Genomic DNA, 23044 nt, shown 5'->3' with positions numbered 1-23044 from the left:
TTACATCAATCAAACTTAATAGTGTTTGCACGGTCAAAGCAGAATCAAATCAAATGCAATTCACACATCAAGTAGCTTCCAGAACCACAGCAGGGTCTGGGAGCTCCAGCCAACAGGAGCCGTGTTTGCAGACATTTGGAAATAACGTATGGAAATATAAGCTAAGCAGCTACACCTGTAGTCAACCAGCCAATTGGATAGAGCTTAACTAGTTAATTGGTTAGAAGCTCTGTAGTAAGCAGTCAAAGCTCATCTACGGCATTTGAATTCTGTATCGGTTTGGTCTGTTGGGGTCAGGGCAGGTGTCCAGTCTAAATCTATGACCTCCTACCAATTCCATCGAATTTCTCATACCTGATTGCCTCTGGACAGTCCATCTCCTAACACCACTGGAGGTCAAGGATTTCAATATATGAGCTTGATAGAGATGCAGACTTGATAAAGATTCTCCGCAATGACTCTGCCAGTCCTCTTATCGATCCTGCAGGTTGCCAGTGAATTCTTATGATGCCATCTGCCCCAATGCTCCAGACTGGAATCCCTCTCCAATGAAGGAAGCTGAAGCAATAGGCAAGGTTGCAGATTGCTGGTGCAAGAGGGTAATTAGGGCCTCACAGTGGGTGTGCATTCTTTCCAGAAGTTCTTGGTCTCAGTCCGCGGTGACAGTTCTAAGTAAGTTTTCTGTGAATGTGAGGAAATGGTGTTCCTAACAGAATTATCAGAACACAGATTATTACTGAACCTCCCAACTTCCTACAAAGGTTCCTGGGTCTGGTGTGGAAAACAGCACTTCCCTTTGCTCGCCGGGCATATAGCTGGACTTGGAGCTTTGTCTGCAGCTAAATGGGCAAGGACTGTGGAGAAAGAACGGAACATATTGACCTTCACCCAGTCAGATTCCTAGTTAGGCTTTTCTTGCCAAACTGCCCACATGCCCTACCTTCCTTCTCCCCTCCCCCTTCCCCCATTGTGATTTGTGAAATGTTTTCCTTGCCTTTTTTTTTCCTCTCCTGAAACCCATTCCCTCCTTGGATTTCTTTGCAACATTCGCTGCAGACAGCTGCTCCCACACTCAGCACACCTGTCCTGGGTTTCAGGCATCCTCCTGGCTGTCTAAGTCTTCTCCACTCACACTCTCCTTTGCTCTCAGCCCCAGAACTCATTCTTTCAGCCTAAACGTCCGCTCTATCCCCATAATGCCAATTCGTAGCTTTCTTCCTGATAATCCTCATTAATTAAACCCACAGAACATAGCCAGAAAGTATGCCATTGTACTAGCTATCTGAGAACCCCTTAGCCCCACTCATGTTGGTATATTCAGTTAACCACCCCAGCCATAAATACAGTGTGTGGAGGAGGTGTCTGACCACAGGCCCTTTTTGAAGATTCGTGTTACTCACATAACCAATTGGAGTTGAAGAATAAAGGAGAATTAATGTCCTAAAGAGGTTCATTTTCAGGTTCAACCTGACTAGCAACTAGTGCATTACTGGGAAGTTTCCCATGCCTTAGTTGCAAAGTAAACCACCCATAGCACTCCTCCAAAGAATAACAATTCAAGGGGGCAAATTATTAGTTGACCCACAGCAGAGAGGAGATAAAAGGCACTCTGATCTAGACAAGGAGGCAGGAATGTGGAAACTCAATGTGACTGCCAATACAAGACCTGAGCCAAAGGCAGAAATCAAGAAGATCATCAAAGGGCTGGAGAGATGGCTCAGTGGTTAAGAGCATTGCCTGCTCTTCCAAAGGTCCTGGGTTCAATTCCCAGCAACCACATGGTGGCTCACAACCATCTGTAATAAGGTCTGGTGCCCTCTTCTGGCCTTTGGCACACACACAGATAGACTATTATATACATAATAAATAAATATTTAAAAAAAAGAAGATCATCAAATAGACTGGACCAGAGACAAGCAGGTTTGATGTGGGAGGTGATATATGCTGTGAATATGTTTTACTGCGATCGGTTAATAAAGGAGCTGCTTTGAGCCAATGGCTTAACAGAATATAGCCAGGCTGAAAGAGATATATAGAGAGATATAAAGAGAGAGAAGAAGGAGTTAAAGAGAAGCCACATAGCCACTTCCACAGACAGACATGCTGGAACCTTGCTGGTAAGCCACATGGCAATACAGATTAATGAAATGGGTTAACCAAAGATATAAGAGCTAGCTAGCAATACACTTAAGTGATTGACCAAGCAGTGATTAAATAATATAGTTTCTGTGTGATTATTTCGGGAGTCTGGGCGACTGGGAAATGAATGAGTGGCCTCCCCCAGCACAGGTTTTTCAATAGGAAAACTAAGGCCAGGGATGGGAAGATGGCTCAGCAGGTAAAGCTGCTTGATGCCAAGGTTGATAGCCTGAGTCTGATCCCTAAAACACATGGTAGAAGGTGAGAACTAATTGTTTGTGTTGTCCTTTGACCTCCACACATCTACTATGGCATGCACACACACACACAACACATGGGCACACCAAATAGATGATAAGGATAGATAGATAGATAGATGATAGATAGATAGATGATAGATAGATAGATAGATAGATAGATAGATAGATAGATAGATAGATAGATAGATAGATGAGAGAGAGAGAGAGACAGAATTTTTTAAAACTAAACTCAGTTTATTAACTCATCCTGCAAAATCCAGGGATGTAATTAAGAAACAGACATTGAAGGTCATTTGCCCTTGATGACATGTTTCTTCATTCACATGTCTATACATACATATATTTCTGACCCTTTGAAAAGATAAAATCTTTTAATTTTTCAATTCTTTTGTAATGATTATTTAACAAGCATACATGTCATATGCTACTTTTACAGCAATGTTTGTTTTGCAAATGTGCACACAAATCAGGCTCTTGTAAGTACAGCTGAAAAATGAACTTGACTGCACCTGTGTGTAGCTACATATAAATGGGATGTTTTAGGTAAATAAATACAGTTCTATATACTGCTTTTAAAAATGCAGCCTTCTCTACACGGGCACCGTTCTGTTTCCTGTCAAGCCCATCTGTTTCAATTATTCTAATGACTATCTTTATTATTCAATTTCCCGAAAGCACATGTCTGCCTCCCTGGTCTGTTGCCTCCCTGCTCTTTTGTATGCCTCCTATACAACAATCAGCTCTATTCATTACTTCCCGCCTTTAAAACATATTGTAGGGAAGCCCAGATATAGGGCAGCCTGAGATAGCCGCTGGTGCTTATCCTGGTGTGAGATAAACAACTGTGGTTCATCCTTTAAGTAAGAGCTTCCAGGCAGGATCATCGTCTTAGAGCTTTGTGAGACAAGAGGGAATACGCTTTATCTAAAGTTATCGCATCACCAATGAGTTCCATCCCCAGATCCACGTGATGGAAAGAGAATTGATCCTGCAAGTTGTCCTCTGGCCTCCACTTGCATGCCACAGTTTGAACACACACACACAGAGACAGAGAGACAGAGGGAAACAGAAAGAGAGAAACCAAAAGGCAGAGAGAGAGATATCTGAATTTTTTTAAAAGAAAAAGATAACCTTGCGAGTCGATAATTTATTAACTAGATTTCGTCACTCCACCATGTGCATGTGCCTAGGACAGCATGATGTGCACAACTCATCCTACACATTTGATCTATCAATTAAGAAAACTAAAACTAAAGGAAAAATATTCGTCCATGTTCTTGACTAGATCAAGAATATTCAGGGTTTTTCCCCTTAATTTACATTAGTTCTAAGTTCAAAGAGTTAACACACACTATGTGATGTCACATAAAGCTGAAATGGCAACCACCTCTGGTCCAGAAGTACTCAGCAGCTGTTCTTTCTTGTGGAGTATATCAACCTTCCTTAGGGAGTATATCTATATTCCTTAGAGAGTATGTGGACCTTCCTTAAGGAGTATATCTATATTCCTTAGAGAGTATGTGGACCTTCCTTAAGGAGTATATCTATATTCCTTAGAGAGTATGTGGACCTTCCTTAAGGAGTATATCTATATTCCTTAGAGAGTATGTGGACCTTCCTTAGAGAGTATGTGGACCTTCCTTAGGGAGTATATGGACCTTCCTTAGGGAGTGTATCTACTGGTTAGACAATATATTTATTTACTCACTATCTACTGTCTGAGACAATGCCCTTCTCTGAGAAACATGAGGGTTTTGTGAAACCCTGAAATTCTATACAGTGTTTCCATGTGTCATAAGATTTTGAGCCCCTGCAAAGTGGGTGTGCAGGTGACAGCAGGTAGTGACACATTTTGTATATTGTTTCAACTAAGTATCACCCGTAAATAATATTCTTTACTGCTTAAAACCCACATCTACCAAGCTTCTAGTTCATTCTCTACTACATCAAAACCTATCTTTCTCCTCTGTAGGAGTGGAGAATGTGGCTTTAGGGCCCTCTTAGCTTTTTCTTTTTCCTTTTTGTTTAAACTCAACATTTTTTTTCAAAGTTCATGGAAAAGATGTTATAATAACCTCACGCTAAGAATAGTACCCCCCTTTTCCAGCCATGCAGAAACACTTGCACAGGAAAAGACTTCCCTCTTAAAATAAATGGAGGAGCTTACCACTGGCTCGGGTTATAGGTAAGGAACTATGAAAAAGCAGGCAGAACTAAAATCATGTTGTTTCTCAGTCATCTCCTGAAACTTCTTTATAAGCCATCTGTTTTGGTTCATTTTCTTGGTTCCAACATCAAAGGTGCTCTGATAACCTAAGGAAATGGTTCTTCTACAACACATCTTGAATCTCAAGCCATCTCCTCCTTTTCATCCTACAGTGGCACAGCTAAGAAAAGAAACATAAATGCTAGGTTATAAAGTAAATGTTTGCCTCCAGTCTATCAATGTCTCCTCCTCCCAAGAATGTATTTTGATGTCATTTCCTCAAGTATTTGCATAATAACTGGGAAATACCAAAATCATTCTCTTTACATTATCAGTCTCCAAAGCAAAAGCAAAATCCCCTAGCTTATGGTGATGTAGAGAAAGCACAAAGCATCTGGCCCCACTGGGGAGACAGCACTGGTGGTATTTACAATAAGTGCTTTCTAGTACACAAACAAGGATTATTGCAAGAAAAAAAATATAAAGAAATAGGCAATAACCTAGTATTCGTGGGGGCATTTAAACATCTGTTACATAGATCTCCTGTTTTTCATTTATGAAGAATATTGTAAGCGTTAAAACTACCACAACACATTTCTCTGTCTGTTCCACAGGTGATGAACATATGGGTTGTATCTACTCGTAGCTATTTGGGTAGAATGTTCCAGTGTGAAAGAATTTATGTTTGACACCTATAGAAACATTTTGGCTGAATTTCTAATTACAATGGAATGTTTAGGTAGTTGGGTGTGGTCAAATTTAACAGAAAAGAAAAGATTAAATTCATATATGTCTGCGTGTATGTTTCTCTCTGCCCCTGACTCTGTGTGCCTGTATGTCTGTCTGTCTGTGTGTGTCTGTGTGTCTGTGTGTGCCTGTGTGTGTCTATGTTTCTGTTGCCTGCGTATGTTGAAGCCAGACACTGACTTTGGGCATCTTCTTATTCACTTCCCATGACCGTGTATGAGAAAAAGCCTCTCATTGAACCTGGAGATTCACTGTTTGGGTTAGACTGGCAAGCCAGCAAGCTGTTGGGAACTCCATGTCTCTGCCACCCTATCTTGGGGACTTACAAAGACACATCACCATATTCTTCTCCTCCTCTTCCTCCTCCTCTTCCTCCTTCAGCTAACTGCTGATATCTTACTGTCTCTGCTACCCTAGCTTGGGGACTTATAGAGACACATCACCATATATATCCTCCTCCTTTTCCTCTTTCTCCTCCTTCTCTTCCTCCTCCTCCTCCTCCTACTCTTCCTTTTCCTCCTCCTCCTCTCCCTCCTCCTTCTTCTCCTTCTCCTTCTTTAGACATGGGTTAGAAATCCAAACTTAGATCCTCATATTTGCACATTAAGCATTTTCCCCACCAAACAGTCTCCCCAACCCCAAATGCTTCTTCGAAGTCACAAGTCCCAGTTGCACCTCCCTCAGAAGCCAAGTTTGAGCCCTTCATCTTAAACGTCCAGTACCTTCCCAGTCAGTTCCATTTGCCACTCCCTGGTTACGAACAAAACTGAATCTTTTATGTTACTAGTCATTGAGATGCTTGTTCAACACTCTCCTCTGCAGTCTTTATACTGGTTTGTAGACCTTCACACATTCTAAATGTAAAACTTACCAAAATCATATGTGTAACAAATCTGCCCCCCTCCACTCTGCGGCTTGACTTTCAACACAGCATCATCGGCTGTGTGACTTTCCTTGTTGTGACAGAATAAAAGACAAAAGCACCTTAAGGAGAAAAGAGTTTTTTTTTTTTATTTTCCAGCTCTTACATCCTAACTGAAGCTTTCCTCCCTCCCCTCTTCCCAGTCCCCTGCGCACCCCAACTCACCTCCCAAAAAGGAGTTAATTTTGGCTCATGGTTGACTTAAGAAGGTACAGTCCATCACGGCAGTGATGCCATTGTGTGAGAAGCATGAGGCAGGGTCACATTTCCTCGGCAGTCAGGAAGCAGAGAAAGATGACTGCTAGTGTTCTGCTTGCTTCTCCATTTAATTCGGCCCAGCATCCCAGCCCACAAAATGGTACCACTTCCATTCCCTCCTCATTTCAACCTCTGTGGGCACACTGCCAGACACGTGCCCAGACGCATGTTACCCGGGTGTTTCTAACCCCCTGCAGGTAGACAGTGAAAATTAACCATCACATTGTCTAAACATCGTTCTTTAATTTAGTAGTCAGCAAAACATCACTTGGATCCTTGGTGGTTGGTGCTATAAACACCCACAGGGACATTTTCATGGAATCTAGCATGCAGTTTTTACTGTTAGTGTCTGTATATTAAGACTTGAGATCCATCCAAAAGTAATCTAGATATGATGTAGAAAAGGCCTTGTTTCCCTACCACACACACTGGGGCACACAACTGACCCGGCACAATCTCGGAGATTTCCTTTCACCAATGTCAAGCATAAACTTGATCATTAATCTCTTATGTGCAGGCTCATATGCAGCCTCTATGCTAGTGACTTAGCAGTCTGGGTTAGACTCAGCGCCACACTGCAATAGTCAGAGTTTGGTCAGTATTGTCGCCATTTTATGAGAGTGATTCCTCCCTCTTTTTCCTTCTTCAAACTCTCTTGACTTTTTATGATAGGTTGTGGTTCTGGGTACGTTTTAAAATCAGCCTGTCTACTAACTTCAAAAATGAGTTGGTTAAATCTGCGTATCATTTTTAATACGCCTTTATACCACTGAATCTTCCAATCTCATGGTGTGATGTATCTCACCACTAATTTGCTTTCAGGAATTTTTAAAATCTTTTAGGTGTCAACGATACTTTCAATTTTCTATTTATTAATTTATTATCTCTGCTACATGTAAATGTATTTTAAAATGACATTTTGCTCAGGAACATTACCGAGTTGTCTTTAAAATTCTAGCAATCTGTATATCATTTCCTGTTTCTGCTTTTGGTGAACTGTGTTGGGAATTGTTTGTAATGTCTAAACATTCGTTATATTTCTAGTGAAAGAATTTATTTTTATAACCTTTATTGGCTTTCTAATGTTTAATATTTTTATTTCCCTTTTCTCAAACTGTTTTGTCAGGGATTTATCAGCTTTCCCATTTCTGTGTCTTTCCGAGGCTGAGCCTTGCTTGTGGCCCAAGCTGGCCTCCTATTTGTAGCAATCCTCTTTCTTCAGCATCTCGCCTGTTCGGATTACGGGTATGCGCAACTGACTGATTTGACATTATTATTACTTTCATATCGATTATTGCCGTTGTTCTTTCTCACCATGTTTTTTTAAATGGCTGTTCAGAAATAAGTCCTAATGTGGGGTCACGAGCTTTCTCCTTTATTTCTTCTTTGGGGAGTTAATTTATTGCTTTATATTGAACTTCCTGCAATGTATAATAAAGTCTCACCCAGTGGAAGGCAGTAGTCCTGTGGCTGACTCCCATCCCAGCAGCTGCACCGCAGACTGGGTGAGTGTCTGGAGATACAAAGTTACCTTCTCACTGCCACTCAACTCAGAAACACTTACCTTTCTCTAAGATTTAATATATGCTTATACTTTTAATATAATCGTCTATAAAGGATTTTTAAAGGGCATGTGAAAATGGGGTTGATTGTCAGCTTACCTGGTTGTTTTCTTGATAATAGAAAAGAGAAAAAAAATGTTTCCCCAATCCTCTAAATCCTCACCAGAAGTATCTCTTTACAGCAACATTTTTTAAAGATCTGAGGGTGAGTGTGTGTGTGTGTGTGTGTGTGAGAGAGAGAGAGAGAGAGAGAGAGAGAGAGAGAGAGAGAGAGAGAGAAAGAGCGCACATGGGTTACTGCACCTGAGTGCAGAGCCTACAGAAGCCAGAAGGGGACATCAGATCCCTTAGGGCTAGAGTTATAAACAGTTTTTTTTCTGATTTATAAATATTATTTATTAATGGACTTCCTCAACATATTCTCCAAAAATCTGCATAGTGGCATTTTCTAAATGTGAGCGATTGAAAAATTTTTTTAATTTATTTATTATCTGCACCTATTGGTTTTGTGGGAGCCTAGGCAGTTTGGATGCTCACCTTACTAGACCTGGATGGAGGTGGGTGGTCCTTGGACTTCCCACAGGGCAGGGAACCCTGATTGCTCTTTGAGCTGACGAGGGAGGAGGACTTGATTGGGGGAGGGGGAGGGAAAGGGGAAGCGGCGGTGGGGAAGAGACAGAAATCTTTAATTAATTAATAAAGAAATAAATAAGTTATAAACAGTTTTAAGTCACCTAAGGAGCGTGATGTAACCTGAACGCGGGTCTTCTGTAAGGGCAATACACACTTTTAACTGCGGAGTTGTCTCTCCAGCCCCCCCCCCCAGTAACATTTAATGTAAAACTGGCTTTCCACTTTTTGCTGAAAGTACAAGTTTGCTGACGTCATTCTGATGTTTACAGCTCTGTCCTTTATGTATTCAGGAAAGTGAGATGATAAGTGAAGATAATTAGTATCATTCTCTATGATTCCCCGAAGATGAATACATCTCGGGACACCGTGCAACTGTCAAGTAAGACACAAAAGTGAATAATTACCTCCAGTGATTGATAATATTTTTGCAATAAATGACACTCTGCTATGCACGCAGTCAATTCCTACTGGTTCTGCTAGGTAGCCTTGACAAAAATCTCCTGTTCTTGTCTGGCCACACTAAGCTCTGACAACCCTTGAGAGATCATTCTGTCACACATCTACCTTCCATGATGTCTTTTAAAATATTGTTTTCCTTCCTGCATCTCTAAGTGTAGAAAAATTTCCATTGCCCCTAAGAAATTTTTAATTTGGTAATAAGATTTTAATAATTATATTTTTTTCCTGACAGTTTCTGAGGACTGAACCCAAGGCCTTTATGCATGCTAGACAGTAACTCTACCACTCAGCTACAAATACAACCTTTAATTACATATTTTTAATCTCTCATTTCCTACTTTTTAATATAATTTCCATTTATAAGTCCATATGTTATTTGGGTAAATGGAGTTGCCTATCTTAACTTATACCCTAGAGGATGTAAACAAATTAGTCATACCTCATGTTTAGGAATTATCTACATACATTTCTATTCAAATCTATTTTAATTAGTTTTACGTTATCTTGCAAAGCATATAAAATAATGAGTTTTGTGGTGATATTTTCATACAGCTATCATTATATTTTTCTTACTTTGTCTTTCTTAACACCTATCTCTTTCTCCTTTTTTCTATTCAAAACAGCTCCCTTTCTGTTTCTATGTCGCATATATTAATCCACTACCTCTTAAACTATATTTATTCAAAGTAGGACTATGTGCTGGGGTTGGAAAAATGGCTCTGTGTACTTGCACAGGACTTATGCCTCCCAAACCCACATGGAGGCTTAGAATGCTCCATGACTCTAGTTCCTGGGGTTCTAGTCCCCTCTTCTGGCCTCCTCGGGCACCAAGCACTTAGGCAGTGTATTTACATACACACAAGCAAAACACTTGGACACATTAAAATAAAAACAAATGAAAACATATTTCTTAACTGAGTGGTGGTACATGCTGCTATTTAATATAATCTATTAAAGTATCTATCATCACTCTCAATCCATTGACTTCTAGCTCATTATCACATAGTAATCTTTATCTTGTAATAATGTATTAGAAAGTTTCCTGCTGTAGTGTAACAGTTTCTTCGGTGATAAAACCTTTCAACTTGGAGTGAAACGCAGTGAGATACAGGGTGTGAGAAAAGGGGTGAAACAATAGACCATCCTAAGGAATGGTGAAATATCCACTCTGCAGGGATGCTCCTATTAGGAAGTGAACAGCCTAAAGACTTCAGGAAGTCCCTGAAACTGAGCAGATTCATGAAGACACTCCTTCCTCAAGCATATATAAGCAGTAAAAAACTGCTGAAAGACACTCTCAGACAAGCCTGGCAGCCAAGAAGACATAGAGACAAGATGGGCTGCTTGCAAGAAGCTCAGACCCCGAACTGCCTGAAAGAGTACCCCTCTAATCTGTTGCGCCACCTATATACTGTGCAGTGAGTTTCAGGTTTCCAGCCTTGTGAGCTGTCAGTCTTGCTAGGGTGGGTTTAATGATGTAGCTGTCTTGGAGTCATTTTTTGCTTCTGTGGGTAACCCATCACCCATATTAATATAAACAACCCCAATAATTGTCTTTGGGTCACCAAGTTGGACTTTGGTACTGTCCTTACCTGTCATCAGTTCCCTGTCTGGAGTGACTAGATATTTGTCCACATCTCCCTGAGAATGGCATCACACAACATATGTTTATGAAAATTCTAAGAAATACAAATATTTTTTTTTGGTTTTTCAAAACAGGGTTTCGCTGTAGCTTTGGTGCCTGTCCCGGAACTAGCTCTTGTAGACCAGGCTGGCCTCGAACCTTCAGAGATCCGCCCGCCTCTGCCTCCTGAGTGCTGGGATTAAAGGCATGCGCCACCACCGCCCGGCTCAAATAAAAAGTTTTTAAGTCACGTTCCCTATTCTTGAATTTTAATTATGTCTTTTCTTACCCTTTCTAAACTCAGAATTTTCCTTTACACCTGGTGGAAACCTACAGTATGAACATACATGTGAACTGTGTCAAAGTTCCTTTTATCAGACCTGGTCTCAATCCTACTGTCCCTCACATTTATCCTCTAAAGCAGTAGTTCTCAATCTTCCTGATGTTGTGACCCTTTAATAAATAATTCTTCATGCTGTCATGACCCCCAACCATAAAATTATTTCATCACTATTCCGTAACTGTAATTTTGCTACTGTTATCAATGTTAGTGTCAATATCTAATATGCTAGATCTCTGATATGCGGTCCCTCCCAATGACGTCACAACTCACAGGCTGAGAACCACTGCTCTGGAGTCTCACTGTACAGTTTTCTGATTAGAGTCCATGGACAACCAAGTTACATGGCCAATGAGTTAACTAGTCTTTCCCAGCACAAAAATAATATTCATCCAGAGCGATACGCTGCGGTTGATGTTAAAAGTTACTTTTAAATCCTGGACCAAGATCTATAATTTTTGGTGCTGCTCATAAGTTTTAAGACAGTTTCAACCTCTTCACTCTCTTTCTTGAATTGTGTAAGAGTTGGCTCTATTAATCACGAAATATTCAGAAAAAGTTCTGTGACACGAGACCCCTCTCAGAACTCTTAAGGACTGAAGCACTACACGGCTTTTCACAGTAGCATCTGGTGTTCTATGTGGTCATTCACCCCACTTTAGGGCTCTTCTGATCTCACACCTGTACCCCACCCACATTCTCTGGTAGACCCTGTATTAGGTCTTCCTCCTGCTTCACAGATGATCTGGTCTGTGGAAAGTCCTTTGGTGGTTTACAATGTTTGCAGTTGAGTATGCCACTTAACCTGGTTTAGAAAGTCAGTATTAGGGAACACATACTCCTCAATGCAAGTTCCAATAGAAATATCAATTTGTCAAAAATAAAGGCAGAATCATAGCCTCCACTTCCAGTCATTTTTTTTACTTACTTTTGAATCTGTTAAGAATTTGAATAGAAAATACGGATCCTACTTAAGATCTCTCTCTCTCTCTCATATGTGTGTGTTCGTGCTACATGTTTATGTGTGTGTCCATGTGTAGTGTGGTAGTTATTTCGAGTCTGAAGAGGGTAGAATATCAGGTGTGTTCCTCAGTAGCTCCTCACCTTGTTTTTGAGACAATGTCTCTCACAGGACCTGGAACTCACCAACTAAGCTAGACTGACTGATCAACGAACTCCAGTGACCCTCTTCTCTTGGCACCTCCCACCCAGTATTGTACTGCCATGCCCAGGCTTTATGTGGGTACTCAGATCTGCACACTCGGTTATCTGTTGAGCTGTCTTCCCAGCCCAGATTCCTTAACACCTTTTGTAGCCTTCTCTTGTCTAATGTCTACCTTTCAGCAATATCTCATGGCTCTAAAAATACCCACTATTGGGTTTATTATGGTCTTCACCCCACAAAGCTCACTTTCACTCTTGTATTGAACATGTGAAGACTTCTGTGCTGTCAAGAATTTTAAAGGAAAAAAAAACTCACTCTAATTGTAGCAAGGAAGTCTTCTTAAAAGTAGCAACCATTTCTTTGGCAAGATTTCTCTGAGCACCCTTCCTAAACTGGCCCATTGCCAGGAACTGTCCATCACAGTTTTTCAGCCGTGTTTTTGTTCACTTTTCTTCTCCTCGCCCAAGAGGACAGCAGGGGAGCTGACATTTCTCCAGTCCCAGGTTCTTCTGTGTGTTCACGGCTCAGAAAAGTGATGCACACTCCATACACAATGGATATTGTCGGTTTGCGTAGAGTAGCAGTTCTCAACCTGTGAGTCCTGCCCTTTCGTGGGTTGAACGACCTGTCAAAGGGGTCATCCAAGACCATCAGAAAACACAGATATTTGCACTATGATTCACAACAGCAGCAAAAGTACAGTTATGCAGTAGCAATGAAAATAATTTTATGGTTGGGATCACCACAACATTAGGAACTGTATTAAAGGGTCACAGCATCAGGAAGGTTGAGAACCATTGACACAGAGCAACAAAATGAAGTATCAATTGTATAGTTATAGAACAATTGTTGTGTGCCAAACACTTGGATAGATTCTTGTGGTCTTTTTAAGAGCTTTATTGAAGTACAATTGGCATGCCATAAATCTTACCCTTTTAAAACATATGATACCATTTTTCTAATATATTTAGAATTGTATAACAGTGACTGCAACCTAAGTTTAGAATTGTTCCAAAGACTTTCTTTTGTTTCTGTTTTAGATGTGTGTGTGTGTGTGTGTGTGCAAATGCCCATAGAAACAAGAAAGTGGTATTAGATCTTCTGAAGCAGAAGTTGCAGGTGCTAGTGAGCCACCTGAGTACTGGGAACCAAGCTCCAGTCCTCTGGAAGAGCAGCAAGTACTCTGAACAACTGCATCATCTCTCCAGCCCCATTTGAGAATATCTTTATCCTTCCTAAAATGAGCTTTCGTGTCCATTAGCATCCATCTCCTATCCACTCTACTTCCTCCAGCTCTGTACAGCCACTGATATATTTTTTATCTCTACAGATTTGTCTTTTGTAGACATTTTGTATGTGAGATTATATAGCATGTGATTTTTTTGTGTATGACAGGCTCCTTTAACTTATTATAATGCTTTTTTAGACTTGTCGAGCTGTGATATGTATATGTACTTCACTTATTTTAATGCTGAAAATTCTCATTCCCTGGATATGCCCAATTTTGCTTATACAGACTTCAATGGATAGGTTGTTTCCATTTCAGGAGGGAACTTGGTGACAGGTTGTGTGTGGACAAATATCTTCGTTTCTCTTGATACATGGGAGTTAAAATACTGGATCATATGGCACCTTCATTTTAAGACATTGTTAAACTACCTTCTTAAACAGGTGTATCATTCTATAATCCCACCAGCAATGGATGTTGGTTCACATTCTTGCTCACACCTCTTATTATACCTGAGGTGTCGCCCTTTGGGTCGATGCTGGGAAGTGGTATGTCATTGACTTTCTCCACATTTCTCTATCAATGACACTGAGCATCTTTTCCTGGCATCTTCAGTTCCTTGTACTATTTTTTTTTTACAGAAATGCTTACTTACTTCTATAGTGAATTCCACAATTAGAATTCTGTATTTCAATTTAAAGGTATTTATATATTCAGAATAACCATTTGTTAGGTTGTGATTCTCAAATATTTTCTACGTTATACAGCTCATCTTCCTTAATTGTGTCCTTGAAACACAAAGTATGTAATTTTCAAAAGGTCCAACTTCTCTTGCTTGTATTTTTTAGTACATAGGGGCCAGGAAGATGTCTCAGAGGGTGAAGTGCTTACTGCGCAAGCATGAGGACTGGATTCAGATCCTCAGAGCACACATGAAAATCTGGAGGGGTGAGGCCACCTGCCTGTAATCCCAGCACAGAGAAGGGAGAGACAGGAACCGCCAGAGCACACTGGCCAGCCAGACTAGTTGAAATGGCTAGGTCCGTGTTCACCAAGAGATTCCGCCACAATGCATAAACAACTGATAAAGACTAAAGGCATCATCCTTGGGCCTCCGTTCACACGTGTATGCTCATACATATACATACACACGTGCATCCGCACTCATGGGAATACACATCCATGCATGCACACATACATAAGCAAAAATAAAGTCATAGATAAAAAAAATAGAAAATTTAAATCAATAGAATGTAGACCTAGAGGCTTATTTTAGGTCTCTCTATTTTCTTCATTGGTCTATATATCTGTGTCAAATCTATCACTTCTTAGCCTTCTGACTAAGCCCAAGCATGGTATCATGGCATCATGATGCTAGGGCCCCTCTTTGCTCACTGATAAGCTTTCAAGTACATACGTGATTCATGATTCTTCCATCTTTGTTTTATTTTTTCCCCCCAAAGATGTTTTTGTTCTCTGGGCTCCCCTACATTTCCATATGAATTTTAGGATTGCACAAAAGAAATCACATGGTATTTTTGTGGCCATTCTTCTAGATATGTACATCAGATAGGGACTAGATCATCATCTTAATAATAGTAAATCTCCAAAGCAATAAACGTGGATAAACTTTTTATTTATTTGGATCCGCTTTAATTTCTTTTAGACATGTCTTATACGTTTTATTTGATTGCTTTAATTGGTCTGGGGCTTGGGAAGGAGTTGTTCCCCTGGGGGATGGTGTGTGTGTGTGAGTGTGGGGGGGGGTGTACCCAAAACACTAATATTCAGACTGAGCCTTATACATGCTAGCCATGCACTCTACCACTGAGATATATCCCCAACCCTGTAGTTAACAGCATAAAATTTTTACGCTTTATTTTTTAATTTATTCTGAAGTATTTACTCTTTTGACCTTATTTTCAGTATATTTTATTAAGCTATATTTTTAGATCTAGTTCACAATATTCCTCAAATGTATAAACATGTGCCTTTCTCATTGATTTTATGTGCTGCAGCCTCAATGATCTTGTACATAGTGCTACATGCTTTGCAATGTACGGGGCACAGACAGCATTACTACAGCATTCTTATAGATGATGCCAAAAATCAGAAAGGAATTCTGGCATGGGCAGAAATTGAGGAAATAATTATTAGCAGGCAAGTTACGGAGTAGAAATAGCTCAGGTCCTTGTCTTTTTCTTCTTGTGCTTAGCAAATTATTCCCAGCATGAACAAACGACACGTAATAGTTTTACCTATTTGTACATCATGTGTCAAATATGTCTATTTTACTGTATCAATTTGCAGAATTCCTCTCATTCAAATAGTCCTAAGATTACTCAGTGCTTCATAATGCCCTATCAATTCACTTACCAAAAACAAAAACTACAGGGTTAGGAATATGGTTCTGAGGGTTAAGGGCTTGCTGCACGAACATGAAGCCCTGAGTTCAGATCTCCTGAACAACAACAACAACAACAACAAAAGCCAAGCCTGACAGCTCGTGCCTAAAATCTCAAGAGGACAAAGCTCTTTGGCAAATCTTTCTAGCCAATCAGTGATGTCTGGGTTCCGCAATTGATTTCATTTCCAAAAATAAGGTAAAGAACAACAGAGGAACAACTGGACATAGGTCACTGGTCTCTGGCCTCCACATGCATGTGTATGGATGTGGATACCTGCACATGTACCCACAAAAGTAAAATTTGGCTGTTATTCATAAGAAAAACAAACATTTTCTCCTTTAACTCTCTTGAAGGTCAACTATAAGTGGTACGTGAAATGAGAAAAAAAGGAAAGGAATTATTTAACGTTTACATAGTTCTAATCTACTTTTTAAAAATGTTTAATTACATGTCTGGGTGTAGGTGTGTGCACATGTGTGTGCTGGTGCCCTCAGAGACCCGGAAGAGGGAGTCAGAGCCCCTGGAGCTGATTTTGCAGGCAGTTAAGAGCTGCCTACCATATATACCCTGAAGCAGACTCAGCGCCTTTCCAGCTTCAGAAATGGAATTTGGCGTATTAGGGCAGTAGGCAGGACTGTGGGGGCGTGGCATAACTGAAATGTGGACAGCTAATGAAAGGTCAAAGAGGATCCAGGATGAGAATTAAATGAAACTTTCATTCTCTTGGGTTTTATTTCAGAAATCTAGTTAGTCTCCCAGTTCAAAACTCTAGAGAGTAAGGGGCCATGTGTGGTAGTGACATCATATCCAAGCGATCCTGGATTGCGTTTCAACAGCTTTCAAGCAGGTTTGAGCTAGAGTTCACCGGGAAGGATGGCGCTCCTCCAGTCAGTATAACAATCAAACCTCTTGGCACTCTCTGTTGACTTGAGTCCCCTGGAAAAGGGGAGCGAGTCATGTTACAATTTCAGAACTAGTCAGAGATTGAAAATTAATGCATCAAAGAGCACGTTGTTTGGGCCTTTTGTCTAAAGGGCAAGTGCAGATAAATAGGAATTTGGAACCGCTGTGCCATATATAGGGATTTGTTTCCTGCACGAAGCGCCAAAGAAAACAGTGCATTCAGATGGTAATGAGGAGGGGGCCTGGGTGTAGATAATTGTGTGTTAAACTCGGATGGGCTAATTGTGCGTTTTCATGTGAATCAGCCTCCTGCTAGGACTCATTAGGAATGCACATTAAAGATACAGACAAGTGTGCCGCCTTTTAATCAAGTGTCTTATTTCTCACAACTATTAGTATTGCAAGCATTCTGGTAGGTGCAATTTTTGGCTGAAACTTAATTGTGAAGCCTAGAAGCTCGATTCTGTTTCAAAGCTGTAGGAATATCTCCGCATGAGGGTGAGTGGGAGGAAACGGGGCCGGGGGAGTGGACCAGAATAGGAATTGATCAGTTTCTTTCTTTTTCTCTTAACTAAATAAGCCGAATTCTTACTTGGAATCCATACAAAGCCCTCCACAAAATACCAGTCTACAGATGGTGCCAGGGAAATGACGGCAGCGGCCACAGGAGTGGAGCTTAGGAGACACGCAAGCAGATGAGAGCATGGGGCTCCAGCCATGACCTCAGACAGAGGGAAGCCATCTACAGGACAACTGGTACCTAGAGCAGCAAAAGAAAAAAAAAAGTACTCATATGACCTTTATCATAGCAGGAGAGCCACACGTAATTAAGATCATTGAAAAATTAAAAATCAGGCTGGAGAGAGGGCCCCATGGTTAAGCGCACTTGCTGCTCTTGCAGAGGACCTGAACGCAATTCCCAGAACCCGCATCCAGTGACTCGCTACCCCCTATAACTCCAGCTCCAACGCAATCCAATGCCCTCTTCTGGCCTCCGTGGTCATTCACACTCACATGTATCTTATTCACATATCCACACAAAACACACAAACAAAATACAGAGGAACCCTGCCTCGGAAACACAGACACACACACACACACACACACACAAAACTTCAAACAAAAGAAATTAAAACCTAAGTGGGTATATTTTTTAATTCTAAACTTCCTTGCAAAAGAATATTCTCTTTGTTTCTAATTTATGTTATACTCGCTTCTAAGAGGCAAACACTTACCTTTGATTCTATAGCATATTCAAAGATAAATGTTTGTGAAGACTACCACAGATGATCTGAATACTTGAACCGTATCTCTAAGGCTGTGTAATAGGGCAGAGTCACCACATAGTCCAGCATCCTGTCTACAGGGGATGGCGGACCACAGGGAGAATGCTACTGGGGAGGTAATAAAGAGATGTGGAAGCTGACATCTTGCTGGAATTTCAAGGAAAGAAATCAAGGCAGGCTTCCTTCTCAAGGAACCTAGAGTAAAAAAAAATAAGGTTTGCTTCCTTCTGGGGCGTGTTCGCGAAGACAGCAAAGTGACTTCAGCATCGAGGTCTTTCAAGGATGAACAATCTGTGTCCATCTACTGATCGTGGCCTTTAGAGCAGCTTGCCCTCAAAAGACACTGGCGCTAGACCTTGCGCTCTGCTAGCCGGTAGTGAGGGAGTACGGTAAATAAAGAGTAATATTCGTGTAAATGAGAAGACAATTGTCCCAACTCAGAAGGTTCCAGCCCAAGAGCAAAGACCAGCAAGTCCAAGCACGTAAACATACTTAGCTACTACCCACCAGTATCGACATTAACTACAGTAACAAACATCTTTCCAGGTGTTTGAATCCAATTTAAGCCCATAGTCCCAGAGGAGTTATAAGCTTTGTAGATTTTAATTTAGACTTTCTATTAGAACTTTACCATTTTCAGTGAAATGTATTCAAAAGAAATTTGGCCGTTTTTCTAAGTCCGAACAACAAGAATGATTGGCACCTGTGGTTCTCCGGAAACCCCTGTCCCAGTAAGTCTGTTCACACTGAGTTCTGCTCTATAGGGGCAGGTAACCCTTGGTTAGCCCAGAACATCATCTAGTGTCATGTGGAGACTCGTAATGAGACACTAAGAAACAAGAGACTTGATTAGTCTCAACGATGTATCGACTTAGGAATTCTATTTTTGCTTTGTTTTGGGCTCCTGGCTGTGTGTGTGTGTGTATGCTTGTTTGTTTGTTTTTAGGGTCTTACTATGCAGTCATGACTAGTCTGAAATTCACTATGTAGAAAAGGATACCCTCATGCTCAGAGCCATCCTCCTGCTTTCGACTCCTTGTGCACCATCCTGCCTGGCCTGGAGTTCTCTATATGAAACAGCAAACAGAATGGAGTGCTAACAATCTGGCCAATACAACAGAAGAAATCTGGACTCCAGGTCCAGAAATGCAACGAATAATGCCTTATCATCAAAATTGTTCCCAAACTTCTTTGAAGTCAAGATAGAAGTTTCCATTTTAAAACTGAGAAACCACAGAAGCTCCTTAATGAGATTTTTATCTTGTTAACAAAATTTTAGTGAAAGTGCCCACATAAGAGCTAAACAGATTAAAGGATGAATAACGTTCCCACCATTATCTCCAACACAGCAGATTCGTAATAACTATTCCAACTTTTTAACACATCATGTCTCTTTCTTCTTGGCTTCTGTTCACTTATTTATGTTTAATTTGACTTCCAGCTGTAATGTCCCTCTTCCTCAATAGAAGAAAGTTCGCACGGGCCTGCCCAAAGAGAATCTTTTCTGCAGTGAACAAAAGGATGTAGGCAGAGAACAGAAAATGTAGCAATTATGCATGCAGACCTACCAGGAGGGAAAATCCTGTTTGTTTGGCTTCCTTACAAGTTTTGTAAAAACACTCTTTATTAGGAAATGGAATAAGGAACAAAGCAATAGGTTTAATAACCGCTGTTTCTAGGCTGCAGGATTATAATTTGGGGGAAATTACCACCATCTCTGAAATTAAGACCCGGTGGTGATGGTGGTGATAGAGAAGAAGGGGCGATTGTAATTTAAAATAGCTGCGCATCTGCCACTAATAATAAGAGAAGTCCCCATCTTCCATATAGAAATGCAACCATCAGCTACTGCTCTAAGTATACAAATCTTTGCTAGACAAGAATCATGTCTCATACATTCTTTGAGAAACTTAGACAGCATTTATCGTTTGGGGAATCTACATGGACCTGTGTTTATTTGTCTACTCTCTTAGTTCCTCATTATGCAGTTAACGGCTCACCAAAATCGCCACTGTAGTGGACATCCAGTAGGTATCCAGGGCACACAGTGTCTACAGTAACTGAACGAATGAGTGGAGGAATAAATGAATGTCCAGCATGTAATCTCCGCCTTCTGTTACCATGTTCCTTCCTTCACAGCCTTATCTATTTTTACATCTGATAAACTCTAGTTTCACATTCCTTAAGCTACCGGTAAGGTCTCCCTAGAGTACCAATGTGTCGGTGTCGCAGTATGAAGGGTAATGTAGAGGCAGGAGCCTGAAAATTCAAGATGGACACATTGAAGAAGCCGGATGATAAAAGACAGGAAACCCTCCTCCACTTGGGCTTCATCTGAGAAACCAAGCAGGTGCCAAACAGTGAAGGCGAACTCTACAGTCATGAAAATGGCGGGTGCTAGGTCAAGTCTCTACAAAGGGTTATCCACCTAATAGCCTGGTGCTTCGGGAGCTCATCCTTAGCTCACCAGCCTCCTCCCATTTAGGGGAGCGCTTTTCCTTGCTGCTGTTTTCCTACATGTATTCATGGTTGAGGATGGTGCACGTGGTAACGTGGCTTGTGCAGGTGGGGGTCCAAGGACCTGTAAGAGCCCTGGCTCTTTCTTCAACAGCAGATTCGGCATAGTCATTTGCATTTGATGAAACAAAACACGCTTCTTTCCTCTGGCCACTTCTTTATGCTTAATTTGACTTCAGCTGCGGTGACTCTTCTCCCTCAAATGAGGAAAGGTCACCCAGGTGCATCCCAGGAGAATCTTTTCTACGGTGAACAGAAGGATCTAGAATCTAGATTCTAGATGACATAGATCAAATGTGGCAGTTACACAGGTAAGGCTGTCCCCTAACATGGGTCCCACCCAGGGTCAGAGCTCGGGTTCTCAGGCTCAGAGACAGAACCACCAAGCACCGAGCCATCTCGCTAGCAGGCTTCTCTTTCTTAGCAAGCTGTCTCTATTTATTTTTCTAACCACATATCCCCAGTGTAATCCTTTGTCCTAGGACACAAGGTCCTGGGATCTGGTGCCCTCTGAACTCAAACTTATGACCCTGGCGCTAAGCATGTTTTCCCTTTCCCTTCTCTTTCATCATTTTCAGATACTAGACAAAAGTCTGTGTGTGCTTTCTCTGACACTCCAGGCTTTCACTGTTTCTCTGACCTCCATGCCTGGCTTTAAAAGCACGGCCGTTTCTCCACCCTCATCCTCCTGGTAGCTCCTAGAATATTCAGCTCACCTGTCCTATTGGTTTTGTTTGGTTGGTTAGTTGTTTTGGTTTGCTTTGGGGGGTTCTTTTAGCGTTTGCTTTGGTTGTTGGTTTCTCAAACTTTAAGTGAAATTGTCCTCAGACTTCCTTTTGAGTCTGATTTGAAGTTATTTTATGAATGGCACTAAAAGGACCGGTATGGGCACAAAGCACCCAAGGACTAAGTTCTCAGCACAAAGATTTATTCGCCCCAGAGGGACAAAGGCCAGGGAATCAGAGACAAAGTCAGGAGATAGAAGACAAAGAAGAAAAAAGAAACAAGGGAAAAGGGAATGCATACTGCCTTCCTCCCACTCCTTCTACCTTCCCCTCCACCCCATCCCCCACTGAAGTGTAGGGATATAGGAGAGATAGGCAGGCAGAAAAGAGTGCTTACTGCTCGTCCAGGGGACCTGAGTTTGATTCCCAGCAGCTGTACTGGGTGACTCACAATTACCTATAATTCCAGTTCCAGGGAAATCAACGATCCGATACGCTCTTCTTGCTTCCATGGGTACCTACACACATACACACAAACAGATAAACAAATAATAAACCTTTAAAGTATAATGATGCACACATGATTATACACACATGCATGAATAAATAACAAACTTCAAAATGTAAGGATAAGGCATGCATACACATACACACACATGCACACAGACATACACACATAAATACACACACAGCTACACATACACACACATTTTTATGTCATACATTACATTCCTCACTTACCACTTCTGTTCCAAAAAAAAAAAATAATTGCCATAATTTTTTTTTTAAAAAAAAGTGAGACACTTCATTTCAAGATTTGATTTTATCCCTGTCCTTCAAAATACAGAATGTTCCCTCTGACCTTGGTTGAGACCTACATTGCTGAGTATCTGTCCAGTTGTAACACAACTTCACAATTTTTATTATATGACCAGATGATGCCCATATGCCCTGTACCTACACACATGTAAACACATGTATAAATATATGCTCATGCAAACATAGAGTATACATTTGAGTGTATAATCAGATGGTGTGTGTGTGTGTGTCTACATGAGTTTATATGTACCACATGTGCGCAGGAGCATGTGGAAGCCAATAGAGAACACGGAATCCCTTAGAACTGAACAGAACCCGCCATGTAGTTGCCGGGAACTGAAGGTTCCACAAGATCAGGTCCTCTACGAGATCAGCAAATGCTTCTAACCACTGAGCCACCTCTCCAGCCCCCAGTTTCCCTCTTATAGCAGTGTGAATTCTCACGACGTTCACTGTAACACACTTCTCACGCCTTCAAAGCTGCCTGTGGTGCTATCTTATTATAAAATGCCTTCCTCGAACATCCCATACCTGATATTTAGTAAGCAATTGCTGCTGCGATGTGTTAAATGTCCCCCGATGGCTATAAAGACAGGAGAATTTGCATTGTTAAGTACTTAAAGAACCGGAATGTAAATCAGTCACTGTAAGCATACAGCAGCCCATGGCTTCAGACTGAATTTTGCTGTTGGCTGGAGATTGTTTGCCAACCACATTTAGAAAGGTGTTTACTGCTTTTTAAAATTTTTCTTTACCCTTGAGAATTCATGTGTTTACATAATTAAATATAATAATATACACCACAGTTTTCCCATAAATCTCAACACACCATTAATCAATTAT

General features: G+C 41.0%; 1 protein-coding gene and 1 long non-coding RNA gene across 2 annotated transcripts in view; both read right to left on the bottom strand.

Moving 5' to 3' along the window:
• Positions 1-279: 279 nt before the first annotated feature.
• On the bottom strand, positions 280-8614 carry LOC126502954 (uncharacterized). The gene is made up of 4 exons (XR_007592116.1): positions 6440-8614; positions 6224-6336; positions 4567-4786; positions 280-854 (listed from the first exon to the last, which is right to left on the bottom strand). It is a non-coding gene; the product is annotated as an uncharacterized lncRNA (long non-coding RNA).
• An 8413-nt stretch (positions 8615-17027) lies between these two features.
• The window catches only part of LOC126502498 (uncharacterized), a 214021-nt gene continuing 208004 nt past the window's right edge, over positions 17028-23044 (bottom strand). Inside the window, exons 4-5 of the mRNA XM_050143531.1 lie at positions 21840-21900; positions 17028-17614 (exon numbers count right to left, since the gene is read on the bottom strand). Of these exons, the coding sequence (XP_049999488.1) occupies positions 17304-17614; positions 21840-21900 (372 nt within the window). The 3' untranslated portion in view covers positions 17028-17303. The remainder of the gene's footprint in view (positions 17615-21839; positions 21901-23044) is intronic.

Source organism: Alexandromys fortis, unplaced genomic scaffold (assembly GCF_014885135.2).
Source record: "Alexandromys fortis isolate MF-2015 unplaced genomic scaffold, M_Fortis_MF-2015_v1.1 scaffold_1, whole genome shotgun sequence".
Taxonomy (NCBI): domain Eukaryota; kingdom Metazoa; phylum Chordata; class Mammalia; order Rodentia; family Cricetidae; genus Alexandromys; species Alexandromys fortis.
The sequence above is the reverse complement of the archived record's forward strand: the minus strand, read 5'-3'. Positions and strand labels throughout refer to the sequence as shown.